Source organism: Stegostoma tigrinum, chromosome 24, assembly GCF_030684315.1.
Source record: "Stegostoma tigrinum isolate sSteTig4 chromosome 24, sSteTig4.hap1, whole genome shotgun sequence".
Taxonomy (NCBI): domain Eukaryota; kingdom Metazoa; phylum Chordata; class Chondrichthyes; order Orectolobiformes; family Stegostomatidae; genus Stegostoma; species Stegostoma tigrinum.
The window spans coordinates 18,381,853-18,406,456 of NC_081377.1; the positions used below are offsets into that span (position 1 = coordinate 18,381,853).

The window sequence follows — 24,604 nt, forward strand, 5'->3', positions numbered from 1 at the left end:
GAGGGGGCGTTCCAGAGATATTCCCGCCCCCTCGGTGTTCGCCCTCCCCTTCACCCAGCTGGACTGTTCTGTTGCGAGCCGTCGTAGGGAAGCATCATGGGAAGGCGCCCCTTCTCCGCCGGAAATGACCTGAGATTCGTGAGTCGGAAGTAGTGTCCCGGCCAGCTGGGGGTCTCCGTCCGTCACGAGGGTGAGGATGGCGTCTGCCTTTCGGAAGGCGCAGAAGTCGGTGCAGCGCGTCCACCAGGAGCGGAGTCAGGTAGGTGCTCGGGTGGGCCTCTGGCAGGGTCCTGGGGAAAGAGACTTGAGCCAGTGGCTGCCAAAATGTCACTGATGGAGCTGGGATAAACAAGGCGTGGAGCTGGATGAACACAGGGGGCCGAGCAGCATCAGAGGAGCAGGAAGGCTGACGCTTCGGGTCTGGAGCTTCAGCTGAAGAAGGGTCTCGAGCCGAAGCGTCAGTCTTCCTGCTCCTCTGATGCTGCTCGGCCCCCTGTGTTCATCCAGCTTCACGCCTTGTTATCTCACTACTGGAATTGGAGCTGTTTCTGAATGGGAACTCGGTACCGACCTGCACAAAGAAAACAAACCCATAGTAGGAAGGCAGTGGGAATGGCTAGATGAAATGAGGCTGCTTAACAATGAGTCCATTGTGTTTGCGGTAGTATGCTAACAATGATAGAGGATTAGGTAACTAGAGAGTTGGGATCGGGGGGTGTGTGGAATTTTCAACATGACAGTCTAACTAGTGGAGTGCCACAGGGATCAGTCCTGCGGCCATAATTGTTGACAATATGTATTATGACTAAGATGTAGAAAGTGAAAATCCCATGGCTATATTTGTGGCTAACACAGAGTTTGCAGAGATAGCAAGAACTGCAGATGCTGGAATCAGAGATAACAAAGTGTGGAGTTGGAGGTACAACAATGGGCCAGGCAGCATCAGAGGAGCAGGAAAGTCAATGTTTAGGTAGGGACCCTTCTTCAGAAAACAGTTTGCAGAGGCTTGCAAGCAAATTGAGTGAATGGGTAAAACTTGCTGTGCAATATAATGTGGAAAAATGTAAAATGTGTATTGGCAGGAAGAGTAGAGGAGCTAAAAATTATTTAATTAGACTACAGAAAGCTATAAAGTGGAGGGATTTGGGAGATCATGAAAAGCTAGCATCCAAGTACAGTGGTAATGTAGAGAAAATTGGAATATTGGTGTTTATTTCAAAGACCATGTAATATAAAAGCAGGGAGGCTTTGTTAAAACTATACAAGACACTGATCAGACCACAGCTGAAATATTGTGAGCGGCTTTTGACCCCTCATCTAAGAAAGCATGTACTGACATTGGAGGTCGTTCAGAGAAAGTCATTAGGTTGACACTGGATGTGGAGGGTCTGTCTTATGAAGAGATGTTGAATAGATAGGAATTTTGAAGAATGAGACAACCTTTTGAAACATATAAAATTCTCCGAGAATTTGACAAGGTAGATGCAGAAACATTGTTTGCCCTTGTGGGCAACTAGAACCAGACAGCCTCAGTCTGAGAATGAGTGACACATCTAAGACACATGAGGAATTTCATCCCTTGGAATTTAGTGAATCTGTGGAATTCTTTACCGTAGTGTGTTGTTGAGATCAGGTCATTAAGTATATTCAAGTCTGAGCCAGATTTTTAATCAGTCAGGGAATTGGGGTGGATGGAGAAAACACTGGAAAATGGAGTTGAGGATTGTCAGTTGAACCATATTCACATTGAAAGGTGGAAATGACTTAGAATTGAATGACTGTCTCCTGCTCCTGTGTTTTATATGTGAGGAAGATTTACGAGTAATGCCAGTCAGTAATCCAGAGACCAGCAAAATGCTCTGGGGACAAGATTTGGAAGTCCATAGTGGCATGTTGTAACATTCCAGATTTTTAAAATTGAATTTGAATTAAAAGTTGGCCTGATGGTAGCCCTGTAACGTTTGATTTGATTGATTTATTGTCACATGCTCCTAAGCACAGTGAAAAGTTTTGTTTACGAGCAGTGCAAGCAGATCGTAGGGTGGCAATAAAAATCAACATTATTTGAAGTTAGAGAGTCCATGTATCAATATAATGGCCAGGAAGAAGCTGTTCCTGAACCTGCTGGTGAGTGTGTTCAAGCTTCTGTATCTACTGCCTGGCGGTGAGGTAGTAGGAGCGTATTACCAGGGTATGATGACTCTTTGATGTTGGCAGCCTTGTAAATGGAGCCTATGGATGGAAGATTGGCTTCTGTGATGGTCTGGGCTCTGCAACATAACCCCCGTAGTTTCTTATTGTCCTGGGCACAGCATTGCCATACCAGGCTGTTATGTTCCCGGACTGGTACATCTGTAAAAGTTAGTGAGGGGTTTTATGGACTTTCCAAATTTCCTGAGTCTCCTAAGTGAGAAGAGGTGCTGTTGTGCCTCCTCGACTGTCACATCTGTCTGGGGCCTTTCTCCCCTGGCATATAGGAGGTTGAGGGATGACCTTATAGAGATATTATAAAATCATAAGAGGCATAGATAAGGTGAATAGCAAAGCTCTTTTCATAGAGTAAGGAAGTTCAAAATTAGAGGACGTAAGATTAAGGTGAGAGGGAAAAGACTTAAAAGGGACCTGGGGGAGCAACTTTTCAGAGGGTGATGCATGTATGGAATGAACCACTGTAGGAAGTGGAAGAGTCAGGAATAGTTACAACATTTAAGAGACATTTGAACAGGTACATGAATAAAAAAGCTTTGGATGGATATCGGCAAAATGCAGGCAAATTGGACTACTTTAGTTTGGAAAACATGGTCGGCATGGATGAGTTGAAACAAAGGATGTGCTTCCATGCTGTATGACTGTATGACCTCATCTAAAAGATGGAATCATCTGCAGCGTGGCTTTTCCTCAACACTTCACTTAGGTCAAGATTGTGTTTGGTTCAATTTTCGCAGAAGGGAAAATCTAGCAGAAATGATTGACTGTTCGATAAATTGCCACGTGATTTTTTTTGTCCCATTGACGTCAAAAGAAAGACCGGGTGACCTGTATAATGGGTAGCCTGATTCATTATTGCCTGTGTTGTGCAGCTGTTGAAATTGTGTTTTACACTTGCTGTTACCTGTGGTAAAGCAGTCATTTTTCCTTCAGTGCATTACATGCTGGGACTAACTCAAATCTAGTCTCTGCTCTGAGAATATGTTGACAGCTGATTTCTGTGGTACACTCCTAAACAAAGCAGAGATACAATATTCCAGATTCCAATTGAAAACTGATCTGTATTATTTCATAGTGGATGGAGTGAAACATGACAGACTGAGGAAATGAGCCTTTCCAGAGATTATGTAATACTGTCATTGTTGCTCAGCAATATTATTGAAATCTCCACATTACCCACTATGCAGCATTTCTTTTAGATTTTAGGATAGCTAATGTAACCCCACAATTTAAAGAAAAAACTAGAGAAAATAAGGAATTGTAGGCTGGTTAGCCTAATCCCAGCAGTGGGAAAAGTGCTGGAGTCCATGATAAAAGACTTAATAAGAGGGCACTTGGACACAGTGACAAGATTGGGCAGAGTCAGCATGGATTTGCAAAAGCGAAATAATGCTTGACAAATCTATTATACTTTTTTGAAAATGTAATAAATAATGATAGGAGGGAGTCAGTGGATATGGTTTACTTGGCCTTTCTGAAGTCTTTCAGTAAGGTCCCAATAAGAGGTTAGCATGTAAACCTAAAGTGTATAGGATTGTGGGTAGTATACTGACATGAACTGAGAACTGGCTGGCAGACCGGAAACAAAGGGTATGAATAAAAGTGTTTTTTTTTCCCCAAAAGATATCCAGTGACTTGTATATCACAGGGATCGCTGCTTGGACCCCAGATATTCACAATATATCGAATTAGAATTAGGTTTTTATATATTTAAAGTATTAGTACAGATCTGTAGCTCAGGTTGTGGGTGAGGTTGTTGACTTGCTCGCCAAGCTGGCTTGTTCTCTTCACAAGTTTCATCACCATGCTAGGTAACATCATCAGTGGAGCCTCTGATGAACCAATGTTATTCTACTCCGCTTGGGATTTATACTGTCTGGTCTGTTATGGTGGGTTGTGTCATTTCCAGTTTTGATCTGTATGGGTTTGTATATGGTATATGGATATCATATACAAACCCATACAAAATGAAACTGGAAATGACACTACTCACCATAACAGACCAGACAGTATAAATTCCAAGCAGATTAGAACAATATTGTTTCATCAGAGGCCTCACTGATAATGTTACCTAGCATGGTGATGAAACGTCTGATCGAGAACAAGCCACGTCAGCAAGCAAGTCAGCAGCCTACGTTTTTACATATTGGTGATATTAGATGAGGAAACCGAGTGTAAAATTTCAAATAAAAACCGAAAGAACTCCGGATGCTGTAAATCAGGAACAAAAACAAAGTTGCTGGTAAAGCTCTGCAAGTCTGGCAACATCTGTGAAGAAAAAATTTAGAGTTAATGTTTTGGGTCTGGTGACCCTTTCTCAGAACGTACTGGACAGTATATACCATCTTTGTAAATGGCACAAAGCTTGGTGAACTTTGAGGAGGATGTAGAGATGCTTCAGTATGATTTGGAAAAGTTGAGTAAGTGGGCAAATGCCTGGCAGATGCAGCATAATGTGGCTAAAACTAGGGTTATCTGTTTTAGTAGCAAAACCAAGAAAGTAGATTATTATGGTGATAGATTTGTGCAACCAGTCTCAAAAAATGCAGATGACGGAAGGTTAAAAATTGCTAATGATATGCTGGCTTTCATAGTGAGGGGATTCAAGTGGAAGAGCAGCAATGTATTACTACAACTAGTTTGGGCCTTGATGACCCCATACCTGGAGTAATATGTGCAGTTTTGGTATCTGTATCTGAGGAAGGATGTTCTCAATAAGGAAGGAGTGCAGCAAAAATTTTCCAGATCCTGAGACTGCAGAACTGATGTATGAACAGTGACCAGATTACTGAGAGTGACATTCATGCAGTTTAGGATAATGAGGGAGAAATCTCATAGAAACCTGTAAATTTTCAGACAGGGTGGACACAAGAAGGAAATTCCTGATGTAGGGTGAGTCCACTCCCAAGGGTCACAGTATAATGAAACGGTCGTCCATTTAGGGCTGGGATGAGGAGAAATTTCTACACTGAGAGTGGTGAGCTTGTGGAATTCTCTAGCACAGAAAACAGTTGAGGCCAAAATTTTGAATGTTTAAGGAGTAGATCTAGTTCTTAGGACTAAAGGTCTGAAGAGAAAGTAGCCACAGCACACTGAGTTGGATGATTGGTTAGGATCATTTTGAATAGAGGAGCAGACTCGAAGGGCCAAATGGTCTATTCCTGTTTTTTATGTTTCTGTAAGGGCTTTAATGAAATTAATTTGCAAAGTCTCAACCCAGTTTTAACAAGTGAGAGAATACAGAATAAGAATAGAGTGTATTCTTACATTTAAAACCCTTCTGCTATGAGATTTTCCTGAGTTCCTGTCCATTGAGGTTAGCAGGTCGTTCATCTGTGCCTGTTTTATTTTGTCTTCCAATCTCACCTCTTCCTCCATTCCAAAACCAAAATAAGATTCCCCTTATCTTTAGCCTCCACATTCAATAGATAATTTCTGCCACCTTCAGCTGGACGCCAGTGTCAAACTTAACTTCACAGGTTCTCCTTCCCTTTGAGCATCCTGAAAGTACTGTTCCACCTTAAAATACCCTGCCATTTTGCTTCTGCCCGTTATGCAGTCCAGGACATTTAAACTCTCTGCCATCCGAAAATGATTACTACTTTCAGATCAGTTTACTATAATCATTGCACACAGTGCAGTATTCTCTACACCTGGGAGACTAAATGTAGTTTGGGTGATCACTTTGCAGAACACCTTTGCTTGGATTGCAAAGGGACCCTGTGCATCCTGGAACGTGTCTTTTTAATTCTCTGCTCAATTCCCCACACTCACCTCTCATGTTGTGACCTTTTCTATTATTATTGTGAAGCTGTATGAAACTGTGAGGAACAGTATGCCTGTCATCTTCCAATTAGGCACCACGTAGCCTCTTCAAATTTGAGTTCAGTAATCTCTCCCCCATTGCTGTCAGTCATTGTTGGTATTTCTGTTTCTTTTTCGTACATCTCTTATTTACGAGTATCAAAACTGGGAGATGTCTGACCACCATTTCCTTTTGTTTTGCACCATTATCCCTTCTATCATTAATTTCTCTCACTTTCCAACCTATCATAGATATTTGATTTTCTTTCCTACCACATCACTTTCACTGCCTCAGTACTTGCTTAAAAGCTGTTAAATCTCCATCTTTTTGCAGTCCCAATTAAAAACGATCAACCTGAAATGTTATCCCCGTTTCTCTTCCCACAGGCAATATTTAGCCTGCTATGTATTTTGAGCATTTTCAGGTTTTATTTCACATTTCCAACATTCATATTTGCTTCTAACTTGCTTTTTAAATTACTTTTCAAAACAGTTGCTATAATGTACCAGAGGAAAAAGCCTGGTCATAATTCTGCACCCATTTTAAAACTGGCTAATTGCAGGAAATTCACACAGATGACTCTTTTTTTCATCTACTGGAAGTAAGGAGGTTTTGGGATAGAGTCATTAACAATGGTATAGCGTAATTAATTGTGAGACACACGCTTGCACCCAAATTTCCTTGATCCTTTACGCTGAGTTTTGCTTCTCATCTTAATTGTTCAAGTGTGCAATAACACCACAAATTTCCACTTGCTTTTCCTGGGTTCCAGATGTTAAAAAGCAATCTCTTGAGATTGATAAATTCACTCACTAGCCCAAAGTTCACAAGCATTTTACAATCTGGATATTCAGCTCATTAATCAATTAACTTCTGGCCCAAGTCTATTCTACCTTGTTTGTTAGACTTGTTTTTAAAGGCATATGTCCTCATCTTAGCAGTGGACTCAAGATACCTAGTGCAATATGTCATAACATTAATATCCTTATGAAGAATAGTGTATCATTCTTATATAATGTTAAAAATCCTATTAAATATGTGCATTGAAAAGTAAATTGCCTTTTATTTATTTATGGGCACAGTTCCAACCCTGATATTTTCTCGTAACATTATCTCTTACCCATTTTGCACAGCCTGGATTTCGAAGGCGACTGGGTCTCTTGGAAAAGAAGAAAGATTACAAGCTACGTGCACAGTGAGTATTTCATAAAGTGAAGGTATCAGGCATTTGTCTTCAATTAAGTGCAATGTGGGCATACTACTGAATAGACAAAACTCTGCAAATAAAGTTACAGGATATCAAACTTTCCTATAGACTATACCTGCGACTCTTTCAAGTTACTCAAGGTTCTAGGGGAGAAAAGAACAAGAATAAGCCATTCAGCATGTCGAACGTTTACCCATCCGATCCCCATAACTGTGTATGCTTTGAGTAATCAGAAATCACTTGTTCTCTACCTTAAACATGTTCAAAGACTGAGATTCCACATCCTTCTGTCGTGGAGAATTCCAAAGGTACACATCCCTCTGAGCAAAACAATTTCTCCATATCTCGGACCTGAATGACAACTCCCTTATTATTAATTGTGCCTCTGCTTCTGGATTTCCCAGAATCTGCATCTACCCAGTCTATTCCATTAAGTATTTCATAAGTTTTGATGCAATCATCTCTCATTCTTCAAAACTTGAATAAATGTCTGATTTGCAGAAGCACTCTTCACGGCACATTCCTGCCATTCTGGGGACAAATCTGGTGAGTTTTTGTCCTGCTCCCTCTATGGCAATACACAGTACTCTCAAAGTGTAGTCCAATCAATCTCCTACACAATTGAAGCAAGACTTCATTTCTCCTATATGCAAATCCTTTTGTGATAAATGCTAACAATCCATTAACCTTTCTAGAGCTTGCAGCACTTGCATCATAGCCTTCAGTGATTTATTGACAATGCCACCTAGCTCCCTTTGTTCATCATTTCAGAAATGTGTTTCAAAGAAGGTAGGACCTAGGAGCTGGGTAGGCCATTTGGTCTTTCAACCCTGTTCCACCATTCAGTCAGATCGTGGGCAATCTGGTTGTGGTCTCAGCTCCACTTTCTGTCTGCATCCCATAATCCTCAACTCCCTTGTCTACCAGGAATCTACCAGTCCATTTAATGGTCTAGTCTCCATTATTTTCAAACTCTACCAACGCTCTGTTGTTCATCTCCCTCTTAAAAGGGAGGCCACCTTTTCTTATACTGTCTTCCATTGTGTTAGTCTCCCCCACACCCTCTTGATATCCACCCTATACAATCCCTTTCAACATTTGTTTCAATAAGATCAGCTCTTATTCTTCTCAACTCCAATGGATTTAGGCCTAACTTAGTCAGGCTTACCTTATGCATGAAGGTTATCACCCCAGGCATCCATCAAATGAACCTTCTCTGGGTGAAGCGTTATTTTATATTATTCATTGTTAATAATTACTGTTTATATCATGTCAAATATGGCATTTCTTTTAAATTTTTTAGCAAAGATAGAATAACTTATTTTTCTTGACTATGATTGTTTAAATTGCCATATTTAAGCTAACTTGGTGTCATGTTGTAGGTTTGTTATTTTTGTATTACAAAAGTCATGTAGAGTAAGCTATTTATGCCTATTTTAGGGATTATCATCGCAAACAGAACACTCTAAAGGCATTAAGACAGAAGGCATTAGACAAAAATCCGGATGAATTCTATTTTCGAATGACCAGCACCAAACTCCAGGTGAGGTTTGTTCAGTAATGTATACTAGATTTATTTTTTTACTGATGTGCAGTTTTGTGTATTGGGCAAGGTATGGCTTTTCCCTTGATTCAGCCTCCAATTCATTTTGACTGTATATGATTAGTACCTAATCTTTGGAAAGAACCATTTCAAAGTAATGTATTTTTTAAAAATATATGTACTGGATGCGTTTGAATTACAGGTCACACACGGTACACAAAGTCATCTTGCGTTGCTAATGACACATTTTGGAGCACAACCCCAACCAAATAGTTAGAGTTATAGAACTGTACAGCATGGAAACAGACCCCCTCAGTCCAACGTGTCTATGCTGACCACACATCCGAAATAAATCTAGTCCTATTTGCCAGTATTTGGCTCATATGCCTCTAAACCCTTCTTATTCATGTGCCCATCCAGATGCCTTTAAAATGTTGTAATTGTAACAGCCTCCACTACTTCCTCTGGCAGCTCATTCCGTACATGCAGCACCCTTTGTGTGAAAAAGTTGTCCCTCAGATCCCTTTTTAAATCTTTCCCCTCTCACTTTAAACCTGGACTTTCTCGTCTTGGACTGCCCCCACCCCCAGGAAAAGACCTTGTCTATTCATCCTATCCAGGCCCCTCATATTTTATAAACCTCTGTAAGGTCACCCCTCAGCCTCTGATGCTCCAGGGAAAAATTCCCTAGCCTATTCGGCCTGAGCCTTTATAGCTGAAACCCTCCAACCAGGGCAACAAACTTGTAAATCTTTTCTGAATCCTTTCAAATTTTACAACACCCTTTTTATAGCAGGAAGACCAGAATTGTACACAGTACTCCAAAAGTTGCCTAACCGATGTCCTGTACAGCCACAACATGACCTCCCAACTCCTATACTCAATGCACTGACCAATAAAGGCAAAATACCAAGTTCACCAAGCTTCTTCAGCGATGGCTTTAAATTATGCACATGGTATTTGGCATTCTTTCTAAAGCTGGTAGCAACTCTCTCCAAACAAAATGAACACTCATGGCATCCCTTTCAATCTACACAATAACCGTCAGACTAAATGTGTTCAGCAGGATCTTCAGATTATTTGATTCCAGCCAATCATCATAATGCATACTGAATTGATTGTTTATGTGACATGCTGTTTCCATAATCTTATTTCTAGAAAGAATGGCGCCCCTTTGATATAAGTGAACAAAGATTAAATGACTTATTTCAAGTCCTTTTTAGTATATGTAAGTGTTCACAAGGAGTAGTTTGAAGAACATGGTTTCATGTACAAGTTAGTATCCCTTCCTGCATATCTTGGGTATGTGGTACATTGTATGCTGTACATCACCCCAAGGCTAATTTAGATTACCCACATAAGTGAAAGCTGCTTGACATCCTGGACTCTGATGCATTCATGTAGCATCACGGGTGTTGTGTAATACTGCAGTTGAGTCCACTGATGGAACTGCTTATTATGTAATCCTCATATTATACAATTATTCCTTATCTGTGCTGGACTTGCTTCTGTTCATGAGTCAATTTCAGGGATTATAGATATTAGTTGTGATCTATCAGCATCGCTTCCTCACTAATGGACATTGCAGTCATCATAATGGACCATAATCTATGAACAAAGAAATAAATGTCACTTTTATTTCACTGGATTGTATTTTTATAATTTTTTTTTGTCCTTTGCATACTCATTCTACCTACATTATTTAAGTGTGTGACTTGTGTTTACTCTCACTCAGATGCTTTTTGCTCTCACTATAAAATAGTGTCTGTTCTCTTCTCTTTCACTGTATATTTTTAGACTAATTATCCTGTTTACTGTTTAGGATGGAGTTCATGTCATCAAGCAGCCTAGAGAGGAAGTAACAGAGGAGCAGCTGAAGATCATACGAACTCAAGACCTTAAATATGTGGAAATGAAACGGGTTGCAGAGTCAAAGGTGACTTCATTGCTATTGTTTTCACACCCTGCCATTGGTTTCTGAAGAATGCCTCTCTACTGCAACGAAATATACCAGTACAGACGTTTTGGAAAAAAATGAATTAGTTGCGCATTTTTCAGTACAACCTTTCAGATATTCACAGTTATGGAATGTATTATATCTGTTCCTTGGTTTGAAGGGAAGTGGGAAGCTGTATCTTCGACAAAGAATCTTCTTCTGACTTTTGCAGAAACATTTATTAGTGATTAACTACTGTATCTTCACTGGTGCCGCACCCTTTTGGGGAATGTTTATTTTATTGTAGTTGTGACAGTGGCCATTTGGTGGCACTAGAGCATTTTTGTTTGGAAGCTGAAATATTTTGCTGCGCCGGAAGATCCATAGGTCCAGTTGCTCTTTAAAAAGTACGTATGTATCAATTTCTGCTTTATAATGTTGCCTTGGCAAGTTGATGTGGGGAAAGTTTTGTGCATTGTTTCCTGAAACTTGCATTGCACTAGGGCAGTTTATAAGGGAAGAGGGTACGTGAGAGCAAGTATGCAATCAAACTTCCTACTGGAAATGATCTGGCTAACTGTCTATTATTAGCATTTTGTCTACTGCATAGAGTTCCCAAACTCTGACTTGTTCTTGTTGTTACATCCCTGGGTCCGTTTCAGTCTCCAGTCAGTAGTGACAACCAGGTAACGCTAGAAATGCCATGAAACATCAAGTGGAAACATTTAGATTCTGTCTTGTTGGAGATGGCTGTTGCCTGGAATTTGTGTGGTATGAATGTTATTTGCCTTAACAGCCCAAGTGTGATTATTGTCCTGCTATTACTGCATATGGACGGACTATTTCGTTACCTGAGGAATTGCAAATAGTGGCGCAATCTTCAGCGACCACCTCCACCTTATGGTGGAGGAGGATCTTTGAAGCAGCTAAAGATGGTTGGGCCTGGATACTACCCAGAGGAACTGCTACAGAGATGTCCTGGAACTGACTTCCAAGATCCACAACCATCTTCCTCTGTGTTAGGGGTGACTTCAGCTAGTGGAGATTTCTCCCTTTGATTCTTAATGACTTCAATTTTACTGGGGGTCCTTAATGTTAAACTCTGTCTAATGCTGCCTCACTCATAAGGGTAGTCACTCTCACCTCACCTGAATTTAGCTCTTCAGGTCATGTTAGGATTAAGACTAGGATGAAGTGAAGGGCTGAGTAGGGCAGCCATTCCCTGGTGGAACCAAAAGCGAACATTCCTGCTGAACAACAGTTGAACAACTGTCATTTTGATGCTGGAACATTGGCTAGGTTGCATTTGTCCCACTTTTTGTGAGGACCTTGACAGAACCCAGTGTCGTTGTACTGGAACAACTTGGCCAACACCATGACTAGCTGCGGAAAACAAATTTTCATTACTATTGCCAAAATATTTTCCAGGTCCTCGTTCTTTGTAGTATTGACTTCCTTCATCATCATCTTCATATTAAATACTCTGAAACTACGTAGCTGAAGGCCAGCATCTGTGAAGTTGGGGACCTCAGCACTTGGCGCTGACGATAGTTGCAAACACTTGTTGTTTGAACTGATATTCTGGGTTTCTCGATCATTGAGAATGTAAATATTTGTGCAGCATGCCTGTTTAATTATTTACCACATTTACAACTGGATGTGGCCATGCCAAGCTTGGATCTGATCTGTTCCTTGTGAGGTGATTTAACTTTACCTAAACATGTTGCTTATGCTGTTTCACATGCAAGAAGCTCCTCTATTCTAGGTTCACTAGATTAACATCTCAAGCTACTGGCATGCCCTCCTCCAGCATTCAGTGAAGCAGGATTGAAACATTAATGGTCATGGTAGAGTGAGGAGTATGTAATGCCGAGAGGTTACAGATTGTGATTGAGTACAGTTCTTGTATTGTTGATGTTTCACAGTGCTTCATTGGCCAGCTTTTTGTTATTAGATCTGTTCAAAATCCATGCCATGTAACACGGCGCTAGTGCCACACAAAATGATGATAGATATCCTCAGTGTGAAGATGGGTCTTTGTCTCCATAGACTGTGCAGTGGTCACCTCTGCCAATAGTATCATGAATGGCTGCATCTGTGATATTATCCTCACCGAGTTATGTAGGTTTTTCTCTCTTGGTTCCCTTACTACCTGCTACAGAACCAGACTAGCAGCTATATCCTTTAAGATTTGTACAACTGCGTCAGTAGTGGTGTTACTGAGCCATTTTTGGAATGGAAATGTAAGTCATCCAGACTGCCTTTTTGTACTTATGCCACCCTTCTTTCATTTTGTGTTTAACATGGAGGAGTACTTGATTCATCAGCTGAGGGAGAGCAGTTTGTGACAGTCAAGAGGTTTCATGGAGTCAGAGAAACAGAGCATGGAAACAGACCCTTTAGTCCAACTAGTCCACACTGACTATGTTCTCAAACTAAACTAGTCCCACTGCCTGTGTTTGGCCCGTAACCTTTCTTATTCATGTACTTATCCTGGCGTCTTTTAAATGTTGTAACTGTACCTGCATCCACCATTTCCTTTGGCAGTTTATTCCATACATGAACCACTGTTTTAAAAAAACACCCCCCCCCCCCCCCCCACCCCACCATGCCCTTTTTAAAACTTTCTCCTGTCACCTTAAAAGTATGCCCCTGGTTTTGAACTCCCCTACTTTAGAGAAAAGACGATTGCTATTCACCTTACCTATGCCCTTCATGATTTTATAAATCTCTGTAAGATTTCCTCTCAACTTCCTATGCATCCTTGCCCTTGTTTGACCTGATGCCTTGAGCCTTTGTGGATTTGGACTGAATATTGAAGAGAGCGCTTCCTTTTGACTAAATACCACTAAGTGGCTACTTATGTGGCTCTGTCCTGCCAATGGACAGGACATACCCTGGGATGGTAATGATGCTGTCTGGGATCTTGACTGTAAGTTATGATTCAGTGACTCTACTGTGCCAAACTGGTTGTGTAGTGTGTGAAAAACTCTTCCATTTTAGGCACAAGCATTAGGAAGGAAGACATTTCAGGGTCTCAGAGATGGGTTTTATGTTATCACTTCTGGTGCCTGGGAGCATGCAGAATGGTCAGTCCAAATTTTATTCCTTTTAGCCCCATAATGCTTTGGTCCAGTTATTAGCTAGGCCATTTGAGAGTGCATTTCAGTGTCAAACGTGGTGCGATGTCAGACGAGTAAGGACAGCAGATTTTGTCCTGTAAAGGAAATGGTGTATCAAATGAATTTCTACAGCAACTGACAATGGTTTTGTGTTCTTGTGTGATAGTTTGGGCTCTGCTTTTAATAAAAAGAAATCTGATCTAGCAAATCTTCTACATTCATGGTGATTTCATAAGAATACATTTTACTTGCTATCTCAGATACAGATCACATTTCAAAATGTCAAATCTTATATAATGGAACACGAGGCTGTGATTTTGTGCTGATTTTCTCTGGTTTCTACTTCAGATATTTTCAAGTATTGTCCAAAATGTAAGCATGTGTCACCAACAGTAATTAACCTAAAATTGACCCCAAGATTTCAAGCCATTCAGTGTTCCAGATTTAGAGACAGAAGTAAACTTGCACTTTAATATATATTATGGTATCAAATGCATTTTTGCATATTTTAAAAAATAGCTCTTATTCTGGGAGTGCAAATGGGAATATTAAGCCTGCTGTAAAGGTCCACGTGCATTGTTTCAATAATATATATTTGCAATATGCTTGCAGAAAATTGAACGACTCAAGTCTGAACTCCATCTTTTAGAAGCTGATGGCAAACCCCGCAATAAACACATTTTCTTTTGTGACTCTAAGAAGGAAGGTACTGTATCTCATTATGTATTTTATGGTCTGTTAAAAAAAAAATCAATTAAATTCCTCTTACCGTTTAGTTCTTTGAATGCTGGCACACTTTCTCCTGGTTTGCTTTACTGTAATCTGATTTCTGTGTGATCTACTGCACGGATGAGTGTCTTCTAAAATTGGAGGAGGTATGCCATGGTCAATCCTACTGATGGCCTCACTCCCTCTGTGCAAAATCAACAAAATGTGTTCGGAAGTGATTAATAGAATAAATCCTGACTGCTTTTTTTCCACTCCTTAACCTGGGAGCACCAAGGCCAGCTGACATCACCTGAGTCAACTCAGCCCAGAGACTGAGTAAGTTTCTTTGTGCAGTCATTGTACTCACTGGATAACCTTCCTGAGCCATACTGACAAGTTAATTATTCCTTTCAGTCTACAGCAATATTTCTCTTACATTCAAAATTAGACCAATGCATTCAATTGCGGGGAACATAAAACAATGGACAGGGAAATTTTCTATACAATTCTACACAAGTAGCTGAACTTGCGATGGAGAGCTAAAAATAATACAATCTTCTTTCACATAAAGCTTTATTTTGAAAGCAGAAAATGCCTTTCAGCTCTCAAAGAATTGGTCCTTCAGTAGAGTAGATCAGTTCAGCTGTGAGTGGCTAATTTACAAGGCCTTGTTGACAAAATCAGGATGGAAGTGACTGGTAGTTATGGAAACAAGGCATAGCAGTTAATAAGAAGTGGTGTGAAGGTGAAATGGAGGATTATTTGTTGGAACAATATGAGGAAACTTTTTCTATATCTGAGCTGGAAGAGAATATTATATGGCGATAAAATATAAAATGAGTAAATGCTCCATTGCCCAACATTATTGTCCATTGCCTCTGGAAGACCAATATTTGAAATATTAGTAGAAAGAAGTAATATTAAATTCTATCTATTTTACTTTCAGGCTTCAGAAGTTACTTCAGTTATCATGGTTGATTATGGGGCAGAATGGTGGCTCAGTGGTTAGCCCTGCAGCCTTACAACATTAGCGACCTGGGTTCAACTACAGCCATGGGTGACTGTGTGGAGTTTGCACATTCTCCCTGTGTCTGCATTGGTTCCTCTGTTGCTCAGGGTTCCTCCCACAGTCCAGCTCAAATGTGCAGATTAGGTAGATTGGCCATGCTCAGTTACTCATAGTGACCAGGATCGTACAGGCTATCTGAATTACCCATGGGAAGTACAGCGATAGGGTGGGGGGAAGGTCTGGGTGGGTTTCTCTGTGGCGAGGCAGTGTGGAGTCGATGGGCTGAATGGCCTGCTTTCGCATTGTAGGGATTCTGTGATTGTAGTGTCTAACTTGTGTATATTGCCCTCTTTTATTACTTGATGCACTCCAGTCCTGCTAATAAAAGTTAGAATACCAATGTAAGTTTCTAATATTTCATAAATTGTACTCAATACTGATACATGAAAGCCAAGTTTACCACGGTTTCTGACCCCTGAAAGAGTGATTTCTGCATTTTAGTTGCATTTCTGTTGCAGTTCACTGTTTTATATTTATAATATTGATTTTTCCTAAGTTTGTTTGTTTTTATTCCCTACTCAGTGATACTGCTCATGCTTTCAAGTTGTTTGAGTCATTGTCTAAACAGACTCTGTAGCTGAGGTGATAATGCTTCCCTTTTAATTGAAAAAGAAATAATAATTTGTTTTGATCCAACATGTATGATTTTTCACTTACCTATGCTGAAACTTTTCTGTCATTGTTTTGCCTGTTACTCAAGTTGTCAATGCCATGTCATAGTTTTCCATTCCACCCTATGATACTTACTACGTCCCCCTCTTGTGTCATTGGAAATCTTGCATACATGTTTTTCTATTATCACTGACTTAGAGAACAAATATGATTTACAATTAAGGCTCCAGCATTTATCCTTATGGGGTTCTACTTCCAAACCACACTCCTGTTGTCCGAATTTTGAGTTCTCATTCGGGCAGTCTCTTAACCAAGTCAATAATTTGTCTTCAATTCCAAGACTTTTAATTTTAGTTAATTATCTTATTGGTTGTCTTTGGGAAAGTCAGATAAACTACAGAATAGACATAATCTTAAAATCCTTGCTGTCTTTCCAAGTGACTAAAGTTTGTTGAAGTCATCCTGTCCTGAAATGTGGATTTCAGTAAATTTCTCTGTTGAGACCCTTACAAATTCTTCTCAATTTTCCTGTTTTATTTTTGGTGGAACTAAGAGTTGAATTTTTAACAGCAGTGTATTCTAAAAGAGAAAACAAATGCTGATGTTTGCTGTTGGTGACTGATCTGGAGGATAATGAAACTTAATTACTAAGCTAAGGAATACTGTGGACAATTTGTCATCGATTGTTGTTATGCCCAAGGTTGGCAACTGGTTCAATATCGAGTTGGTCAATCAAAGGAGAACTGCTGCTCTAGCCAACCATAGAAAATATTGATTTTTAAAAAAAGAGAAAAATGGTTCTGACAGGACTTGGTAGGTGCAGTGTGATTTTTGGTTGCTTCAGGACTAGCTGTTTTTTTTTAAAACTGTAGTTTTCTCTGTAGTTAATAGAATTGTTGAATGTTCTGAGAAAATAATCCCAGTCTGTAAGGATTAAGTAAATATTTCTGGAAGTCTACTGAAACTGTTCGCATTCACTAATGACTTTGAAATTAGGTATACAGTCATGTGCCTTTGAATAACTCTTTATCCAAGGATTACATGAAGATGTGGCATCTATCCTTTGACACGCTTTAATTGAACTCGGAAATTACAATTATTTTCTTAATTTATTCCTTAACTGTGTATGTCTGTCTGTGTGTAGAGTGGTGGTTATGATAAAGGGAGGTTGAGTTTAAATCATAGATACTCATATCAGTGTAGTTGTCTTTGTCCTGCTGAAGTTACAGTGTTAATAAATTGCTGTCAAAGGTGTTTTACACAAAATCTGAGTAATTGGGCAGGTTTGAGGGTCATTGAATATTCTTTTTCACTGTTGCAAATCCAGTGATAGTAAGCCAGATTTGGTTTGGTTTGCTATCCCTGGATCGTAACACCTCCATAATTCCTTCTAAATGAGCCAAGTCTGTGTTTTCCTGGTTTTTAAGTATCACTTTTTTTTAGTAGTAGAATTGAGTATATACGTTTCTAGTTTGAAAAGTTAATTTCTGAATTGAGTGTGCATTTCAGCTAAAGTTGTTTTCTCACTTATTTCTCTAAAAACCTGAGGTGGAATTTAATGCCCTTTCCCGTGTTCAGCTTGGTAGTGGAGGACATGAGAACAGCAGGAGACTGGGGGCAGCACCTCTGTGCTTCTTGAATCCATCCCAATTATATCCGTGGCTAGAATGCCTTCGAACAGCCTTTGTACCACGTTGCTTATTGTCCTATTAAAAGCCTCAACATGCCACGGCTGGTATTAAATGTAGGGGAAGCTGGCATGCGTGGACAATTACAAACGTGCAGGCTCCTCAGCAACTGGAGCTTCCTTGATTCCCGGGGCAGGTTTGCTGCCTGTCTGGTTATTTAATTCAATTAGCTTTCCCTCAAAGGGGTGGTGCAGCTCTCCAGCTGGTGGGAGAGACCCCTGTCACTTCCCGTAAACACTGCCTCTGAAGTAGAAGTTATCAAGCTCTGGGGGTTTGCCAGTATTTAGTGTCGTTATGTTCTCCTCTTTTTATCATCTTTTTCCACTGATGAAAGACACACAAGTAATTAGGCAATAAGTCTGGTATTTCTTTATATCTCTCTCTCAAAATTTTATTTGACCTGCTTTTTTCAAATCAACCAGTTCGGGGATGTTATTATACACATCTGGTGTAGGTGGGACTTGTACTGGGGACCCCTGGTCCAGGGGTAGGGTCACTACCACTGTGCCACAGACCCCCTTCTTCCGGTGTTTCTTTATTTTTATTTGCAGTATTACTTGCACCTACTTTTAAAATGTCTGCATTACCCTTGGCAAGCCTTTTTCTTTTGAACATGTACCCTCCTCTAACCATACTCCCCAGTTCCTCTTTCATGCCCGTAAGACAAAGCCAACTGTAGTGCTCCATACTCATTTGCTAGCTGTAATAATGAACTTGGTTGTCATTATTGTGTCTGAGCTTTCTTTGGCCTTTCTGTCACCTTACTAGCCCTGACAGATCTTTGTGTAATTGTGCAGTTCAAATTCTTAACAATGCTTGTTGACGGAGTGTCAAGCTTTGTAGATGTTTTGTTCTCATCGATCATTAGTTGCACAGCTATAATATTTTTAGACGATCTCCTTTAAATTTGTGCACAGTTGAAGAATTTGATTTGGCAAAACGCCTCAATACTGTACCAGAGCTTGTAGACCGGGTATACAATCGACCAACGATCGAAACTTTACAGAAGGAAAAAATTAAAGGAGCCACACATTCCTGGGATCTTAAGGTAATAGCAAATGATATTCAAATTAAAATGTACCTAAAATGTGAGTGATCATGTAGCGACCATGCATTGTTGGCATTTCAGAAAGCTGATTGGGGTTATTTTAGCATTTATATAGTCTTGACAGTCACTTGAAACTTGTGATTGTTAATTTGCACAGGGTCATTGTTCTAGCTGTGAGAAACAGCATGGACACATTTTTACAAGGCCATTGTTTTTACTCTAAAATACAGTATTGCAGAATTTGTCAGTATTCATTCATTTGGCCCATCAAGCAGGCTCAAGAGGTCAAATGGCCTACCCCTAACTTATTCATATTTGTTCATATTATTCAATCTTCAACCAAATTAAAGTATACTGCTTCACAGGAATTGTGTGTTACTGCAACAATTTTTGAAGTGAAAGAAAAATTGGCGGTTAATCAATTCCTATATATCTCGATCTTTTCTCTTTTGCACTTGCTTTGTTATTTGCCTGAACAATGATTATCACTTTCTTCTTACAATGATTTGTAATTTGTCCTTTTTAGAAACTTGCTCGACAGAGAAAGCACCAATATAATCTGTTACAACAGCACATTGGGAGAGAAAAGCAGCTGTTTGTCGTGGCCCAGAAAATACAGACCAGAAAAGACCTCATGGTAAGTATATAGAGTTCATAATTTTACAATATTTTATTAGATTTATACCCAGCATTTGGGGGAAGCCATTATTAATCACTACCAGAGATAGTAGGAACTGCCGATGCTGGAGAATCTGAGATAACATGGTGTGAAGCTGGATGAACACAGCAGGCGAAGCAGCATCAGAGGAGCAGGAAAGTTTGACATTTCGGGTCGAGACCCTTTTTGGGTTTCGAACCAAAATGTAAACTTTCTTGCTCCTCTGATGCTGCTTGGCCTGCTGTGTTCATCCAGCTTCACACCATGTTATGTCATTAATCGCTACCAACTATTTTTGTAATTTCAAGACTAAGGTAAAGTGTTAAATGTTGACTATCTCTAACAAGAATCTAGCTGTCACCCCATGACATTCAATAGCATTGTCATCACTGAATTCCCCACTATCAAAATCCTGGGGTGGGCTTACCAATGACATGAAAGTGAACTGAGCTATCCGTACAAGTATGGCGGCTACAAGATCTAAGAAACTTGAGTAGATACTCATCTTCTGATTTCTAAAGCCTGTCCACCATCTACAAGGCATTAGTCAGGAGTGTGATGCAATACTCCCCACTTGTCTGAATGGGTGCAGTTCCAACCACACTCCAGAACCTGAGTAAAAGTAGGCCACTTGATTGACACCATATCCTCGAGCATTCACTCCCCCATAAGAACAGGAGTATTTACCATTCAATGAGATCATGGCTGATTTGCGGCCTAACTCCATTTTCCTGTCTTTGGACCATATCGCTTAACATCTTTGTTTACAAAGAAAGGTTTAGTAGCAGCAGTGTGTAAGAATCTATAAGATGCTGTCCAGAAATTCCTCAAGGCTTATTAGACAATACCTTCCAAAAACACAATCACTTCCATCTAGAAGGACAAGGGAAGCAGATGCCTGGGGTCACCACCACCTGCAGGTCTTCTCCACCCCCACCCAACCCACTCTCTCCACCCACCCCCCCACCACCACCACCACCACCAAAACCACACGGCATCAGTGGGTAAAAATCGTGGAACTCTCTCCCAAACTGTGTTGTGAGTCTGACTGCAGCAGTTCAGGAAGGCAGCATCACCTTCTCAAGGATATGTAGGTATCGCCAATAAATACTGGCCCAGCCAGCATCACCCACATAACACAAATGTGTTTTTTATATCAAAAAAGTCTAATTTGAGGCCTTGAGTTCATCTGCCTTACTTGTAAGACCTCTTGCATTGAAATAAATGCACTTTAATTATTCAGAGTTACCTCGCTCTGTAAGTTGCTCGTGCCTGCCTTTTCTAATTAGCTTGCTCTTTTTTAACTTCAGAACCATCCTCATTTGTCTCTCCTCTAACTTATACTTTGGATCAAAAAGATTGAAGAGGGTAGAGCAGGTAGACATTGCCTACGTGGACTTTAGTAAAGCCTTTGACGAGTTTTCACATGGTAGACTGATTAGTTAAGTTAGGTCATATTGGATTCAGGGAGAGCTGGTCAGTTGGGTATAAAATTGACTTGATGGTAGGAGCTAGGGTGGTGGCGGATGGCTGTTTTTTTGGGTGTGTCACCAGTGGTGTGCCGCAAGGATGGGTGCTAGGTTCACTATTGTTTACCATTTGTCTAAATGATTTGGATGAGGATTTAGGAAGAATGATTAGTGAGTTTGTGGATGATACCAAATTTAGTGATATAGTCGACTGAGGAAGATTTCTAAAGTTTTGGAGTAGATTTGTAGCTTGGGTTGTGGATGTTATTGTTGGTTGGCTTGCCAAGCTGGCTTGTTTTTCCACAGATGTTTCGTTACTGTGCTGGATAACATCATCAGTGCAGCCTCTGATGAAGTGCCAGTGAGTTTTCCCGCCTGGTTTTTAAACTCTGGAGTCCGTTGAGCAGGGTTGCCTCACTTCCGAATTTCCTTCATAGTGGAGCATATATGGGGTCGAGTCGTGAAGTGCCAGGCTTCTGGGAATTCCTGTGCCCGTCTCTGCTTTGCTTTGTTTGTCCCGGGATTTTGGTGTTGCCCCAGTTGGATTAGTGGTTCTTCTTGTCCATGTGGATAGAGATGAGTCAGTGTTGGTCATGTCTTTTTGTAGCCAATTGATGTTCGTGTACCCTTGTTAGTTTCCTTCCTGCTTGTCCGAGGAAGATTATCAAGGATACAAAAGATCTTGATCAGTTGGCCCAGTGGGCTGAGGAATGTCAAATGGAGATTAATTTGGATAAATGCGAGGTATTGCACTTTACCAAAGTGAACAAGGGCAAGACTTGTGCAGTTGATGGTAGGGCCCTGGGTACTGTTGTCAAACAGACCCTAGGGGTTCAGTTGTGTTGTTATTTGAAAGTTGCATCACGGATAGGATGATTAAGAAGGTGGTTAGCCTGCTTGCATTCATTGCTCAGATCATTCAGTCCTGGAGTCGGGACGCCCTGTTGTGGTTGTCCATGGTGTTGCTGAGGCCATGTTTGGCGTACTGTTTACAGTTTTGGTTTCCCTGCTTCTGTTATTAAATTGGAGAGGGTTCCATACCAGGATGTTGCTAGGATTGGGGGGTTCGAGTTATACGGAGAGACTGTATAGGCTGGGACCTTTTCCACTGGAATGTAGGAGGTTATAAAATCACGAGGAACATATATTTAGGGTGACTAGCAAAGATCTTTTCCCTAGGATGGGGAAAACTAGAAGGTGAGTGGAGTATGATTTAAAAGGGACCTGAAGAGCAACATTTTCACACAGGGTAGTTTGTATATGGAATGAATTGCCAGAGGAAGTGGTAGATCTCGGTACAGTCACAATACTTAAAAGACGTTTGGATAGGTACATGAATAGGAATGGTTTAGCCAAATATAGGCCAAATGCAAGTAAGTGGAATTAGTTTAGTTTGGGAAACTTGGTCGGCATGGACGAGTTGGACGGAAGGGTCAGTTTCTGTGATGTATGACTTCATGACAGCAATAGATGAAAGGTGGAAAATGACCTTGCTGTATGAGATTTAATTTAAGGTTCCAAAGTAATTTGCTGTTGTAACGTAACCACATTTTGTAATCGGACTTTACTGGAATCTTACTTCCAAGCATGTTATAGGTAGCTTTTTTAAGAATGCACTAATTGTATTCATAGATGAGAGTGTGAAGGAAAGGTATTGCCAGTGAACATTTTAAGCAGATGAATTGGCTGTGTTGTATAACTTTGACATTTTGCCTTCAATTCGCTTTCCGTTTCCTAATTAATTCATTTGTGTAAAATTTCTTTGTGCGCTATTTTACTTCAGCCTTTAGGAGGAGAATAAATTTGATCTGTATTTTACAGAGTAGCTGTTACTTCATAAAAGCAGTAACTACAGATTCAATATGCTTTGTGAAATCTTACTAACATCAGAAAATCAAGCTTATAGATATCCAGAATAAAATGAATTCACATGTTGAATTGGCTGTGTTCCATGTTTTGTGTGTCTTATCATCTGTTGTTTTTTTTACCTGAATGGCCGCCTTTTACAGGACAAGACCCAGAAGGTGAAAGTAAAGAAGGAAACTGTAAACTCTCCGGCCATTTACAAATTCCAATTTAAGAGAAAACGTTGACATCTCTCCACTGAGCAGTAAAATTATTGCACAATGAGCTACTGTTTTCACGGAGATTTTCGGAGAAGATTGGGTTGTGAGCTCATGTGCTTTTTGTGACATTTAAGGTTTTATTGACTGGCTGTTACCCCTGTCACGTTAAATGAATGTGAAGAGAACAGGTTTATTTTGGGTGACGTGCTTTTTGTTGAATGCTGTTAATCGGTCACCGTAAAGTCAAGAGTTAGAATTTACATTAAGTTCAGATTCAGTTTAGAAGAATGGCATCAATCTTCGAATAAAGAAACAACACGATGTTTAGTTACAAAAGCAATTTTCTTCCAATAAACTCTTTTTCATTCTTGGTCGATTTTCTGAAGGTACTGTTTGGGGATAAAAACGCATGGGTATACTTCCAGCAGTGGCACAGTTTAAAAATTGTTATAATTCTAATATCCTGGTGTTTGTTTTTTAAAAAGTTTTTCTAAGAAAAAGCAGTTCTGTGCTGATTTGACCAATTATGTCCCTGATACAAGTGGCTATCTGTGGCCTTAATCTCATTAGGAAAAGAGGGGAGAAAAACAGCCATTTTGGGATGAATATCCAATGATCTCAGAATTATTTTGGCATGGCCATTAGTTCATTCTTCCATCTTTCTATTGAATAGCATACCAGCACTCACTGGAACCAAATCCACTATGTTGGCATATTTAGAAGAACAGCAAAAATTTGTCACAGAAAACAGATTGCTGTGATAACTTGAAGTCCAGTAAGTGAATGATCATTTGAAATGCATAATTGTTAGCTCTTAATTCCAATCAAGAAAATTAAATGCAGTGATCTGTATTTAGCATATACTTGATCATACCATTTTGTACAGTGTAAGCTGAGATGTGTGAAAAGCACAGCTATCATCTCAGGCTTCCTTGCACATTGGTGAGTAACAATGTTCTTGTTTTACTGCAAGTGTTTTCTCATACTTAACTACACCTCAGCGAATCTCTGGATGCAACACTGGATTTTTGTTGGCTTTCAGACAAGCTTGTTGTCCCACCCCGTTTTCTAAATGGATTTGATTATCCAAGCAGTAATCCCAGTGTCCCTTACCTGAGAAATACCAATTTATTATTCATTGTCGTCATGGAACAGCGAGAGTCTTCATTAGAGTCGAAGGAAGATCTGTTTTGTCTGCCTCGTCAGCATCACTGAGACTCATCCCCAGGAGGCTTGATACAAATTAATTAACCTAATTAAAAACACTGATTGCTGAGATGATTGGTGTGGTGCTGGCGGCAGTTGCACATAAGCTGTATGGGGCAGAACTGCAGCCAACTGATGTGTGACACTGAGATAATGCTGCAGAACTAAGCAAACCTCATAAAATCAGATTAATTTTGTATAATTTGGTCATCTTTTATTTATAAATACAAAGTTTGATCTGGTCAATATTCTATTCCAT

General features: G+C 40.0%; 1 protein-coding gene across 1 annotated transcript; it reads left to right on the forward strand.

Annotated features, from left to right (window-relative positions):
- Positions 1-62: 62 nt before the first annotated feature.
- Positions 63-23,510, forward strand: utp11 (UTP11 small subunit processome component). Its single transcript, XM_048558156.2, has 8 exons — positions 63-259; positions 7,147-7,208; positions 8,661-8,763; positions 10,586-10,699; positions 14,434-14,527; positions 18,816-18,946; positions 19,473-19,583; positions 23,083-23,510. Exons 1-8 carry the CDS (start codon positions 197-199, stop codon positions 23,164-23,166), a joined length of 762 nt encoding a protein of 253 aa, XP_048414113.1. The 5' UTR covers positions 63-196; the 3' UTR covers positions 23,167-23,510.
- Positions 23,511-24,604: the final 1,094 nt, after the last annotated feature.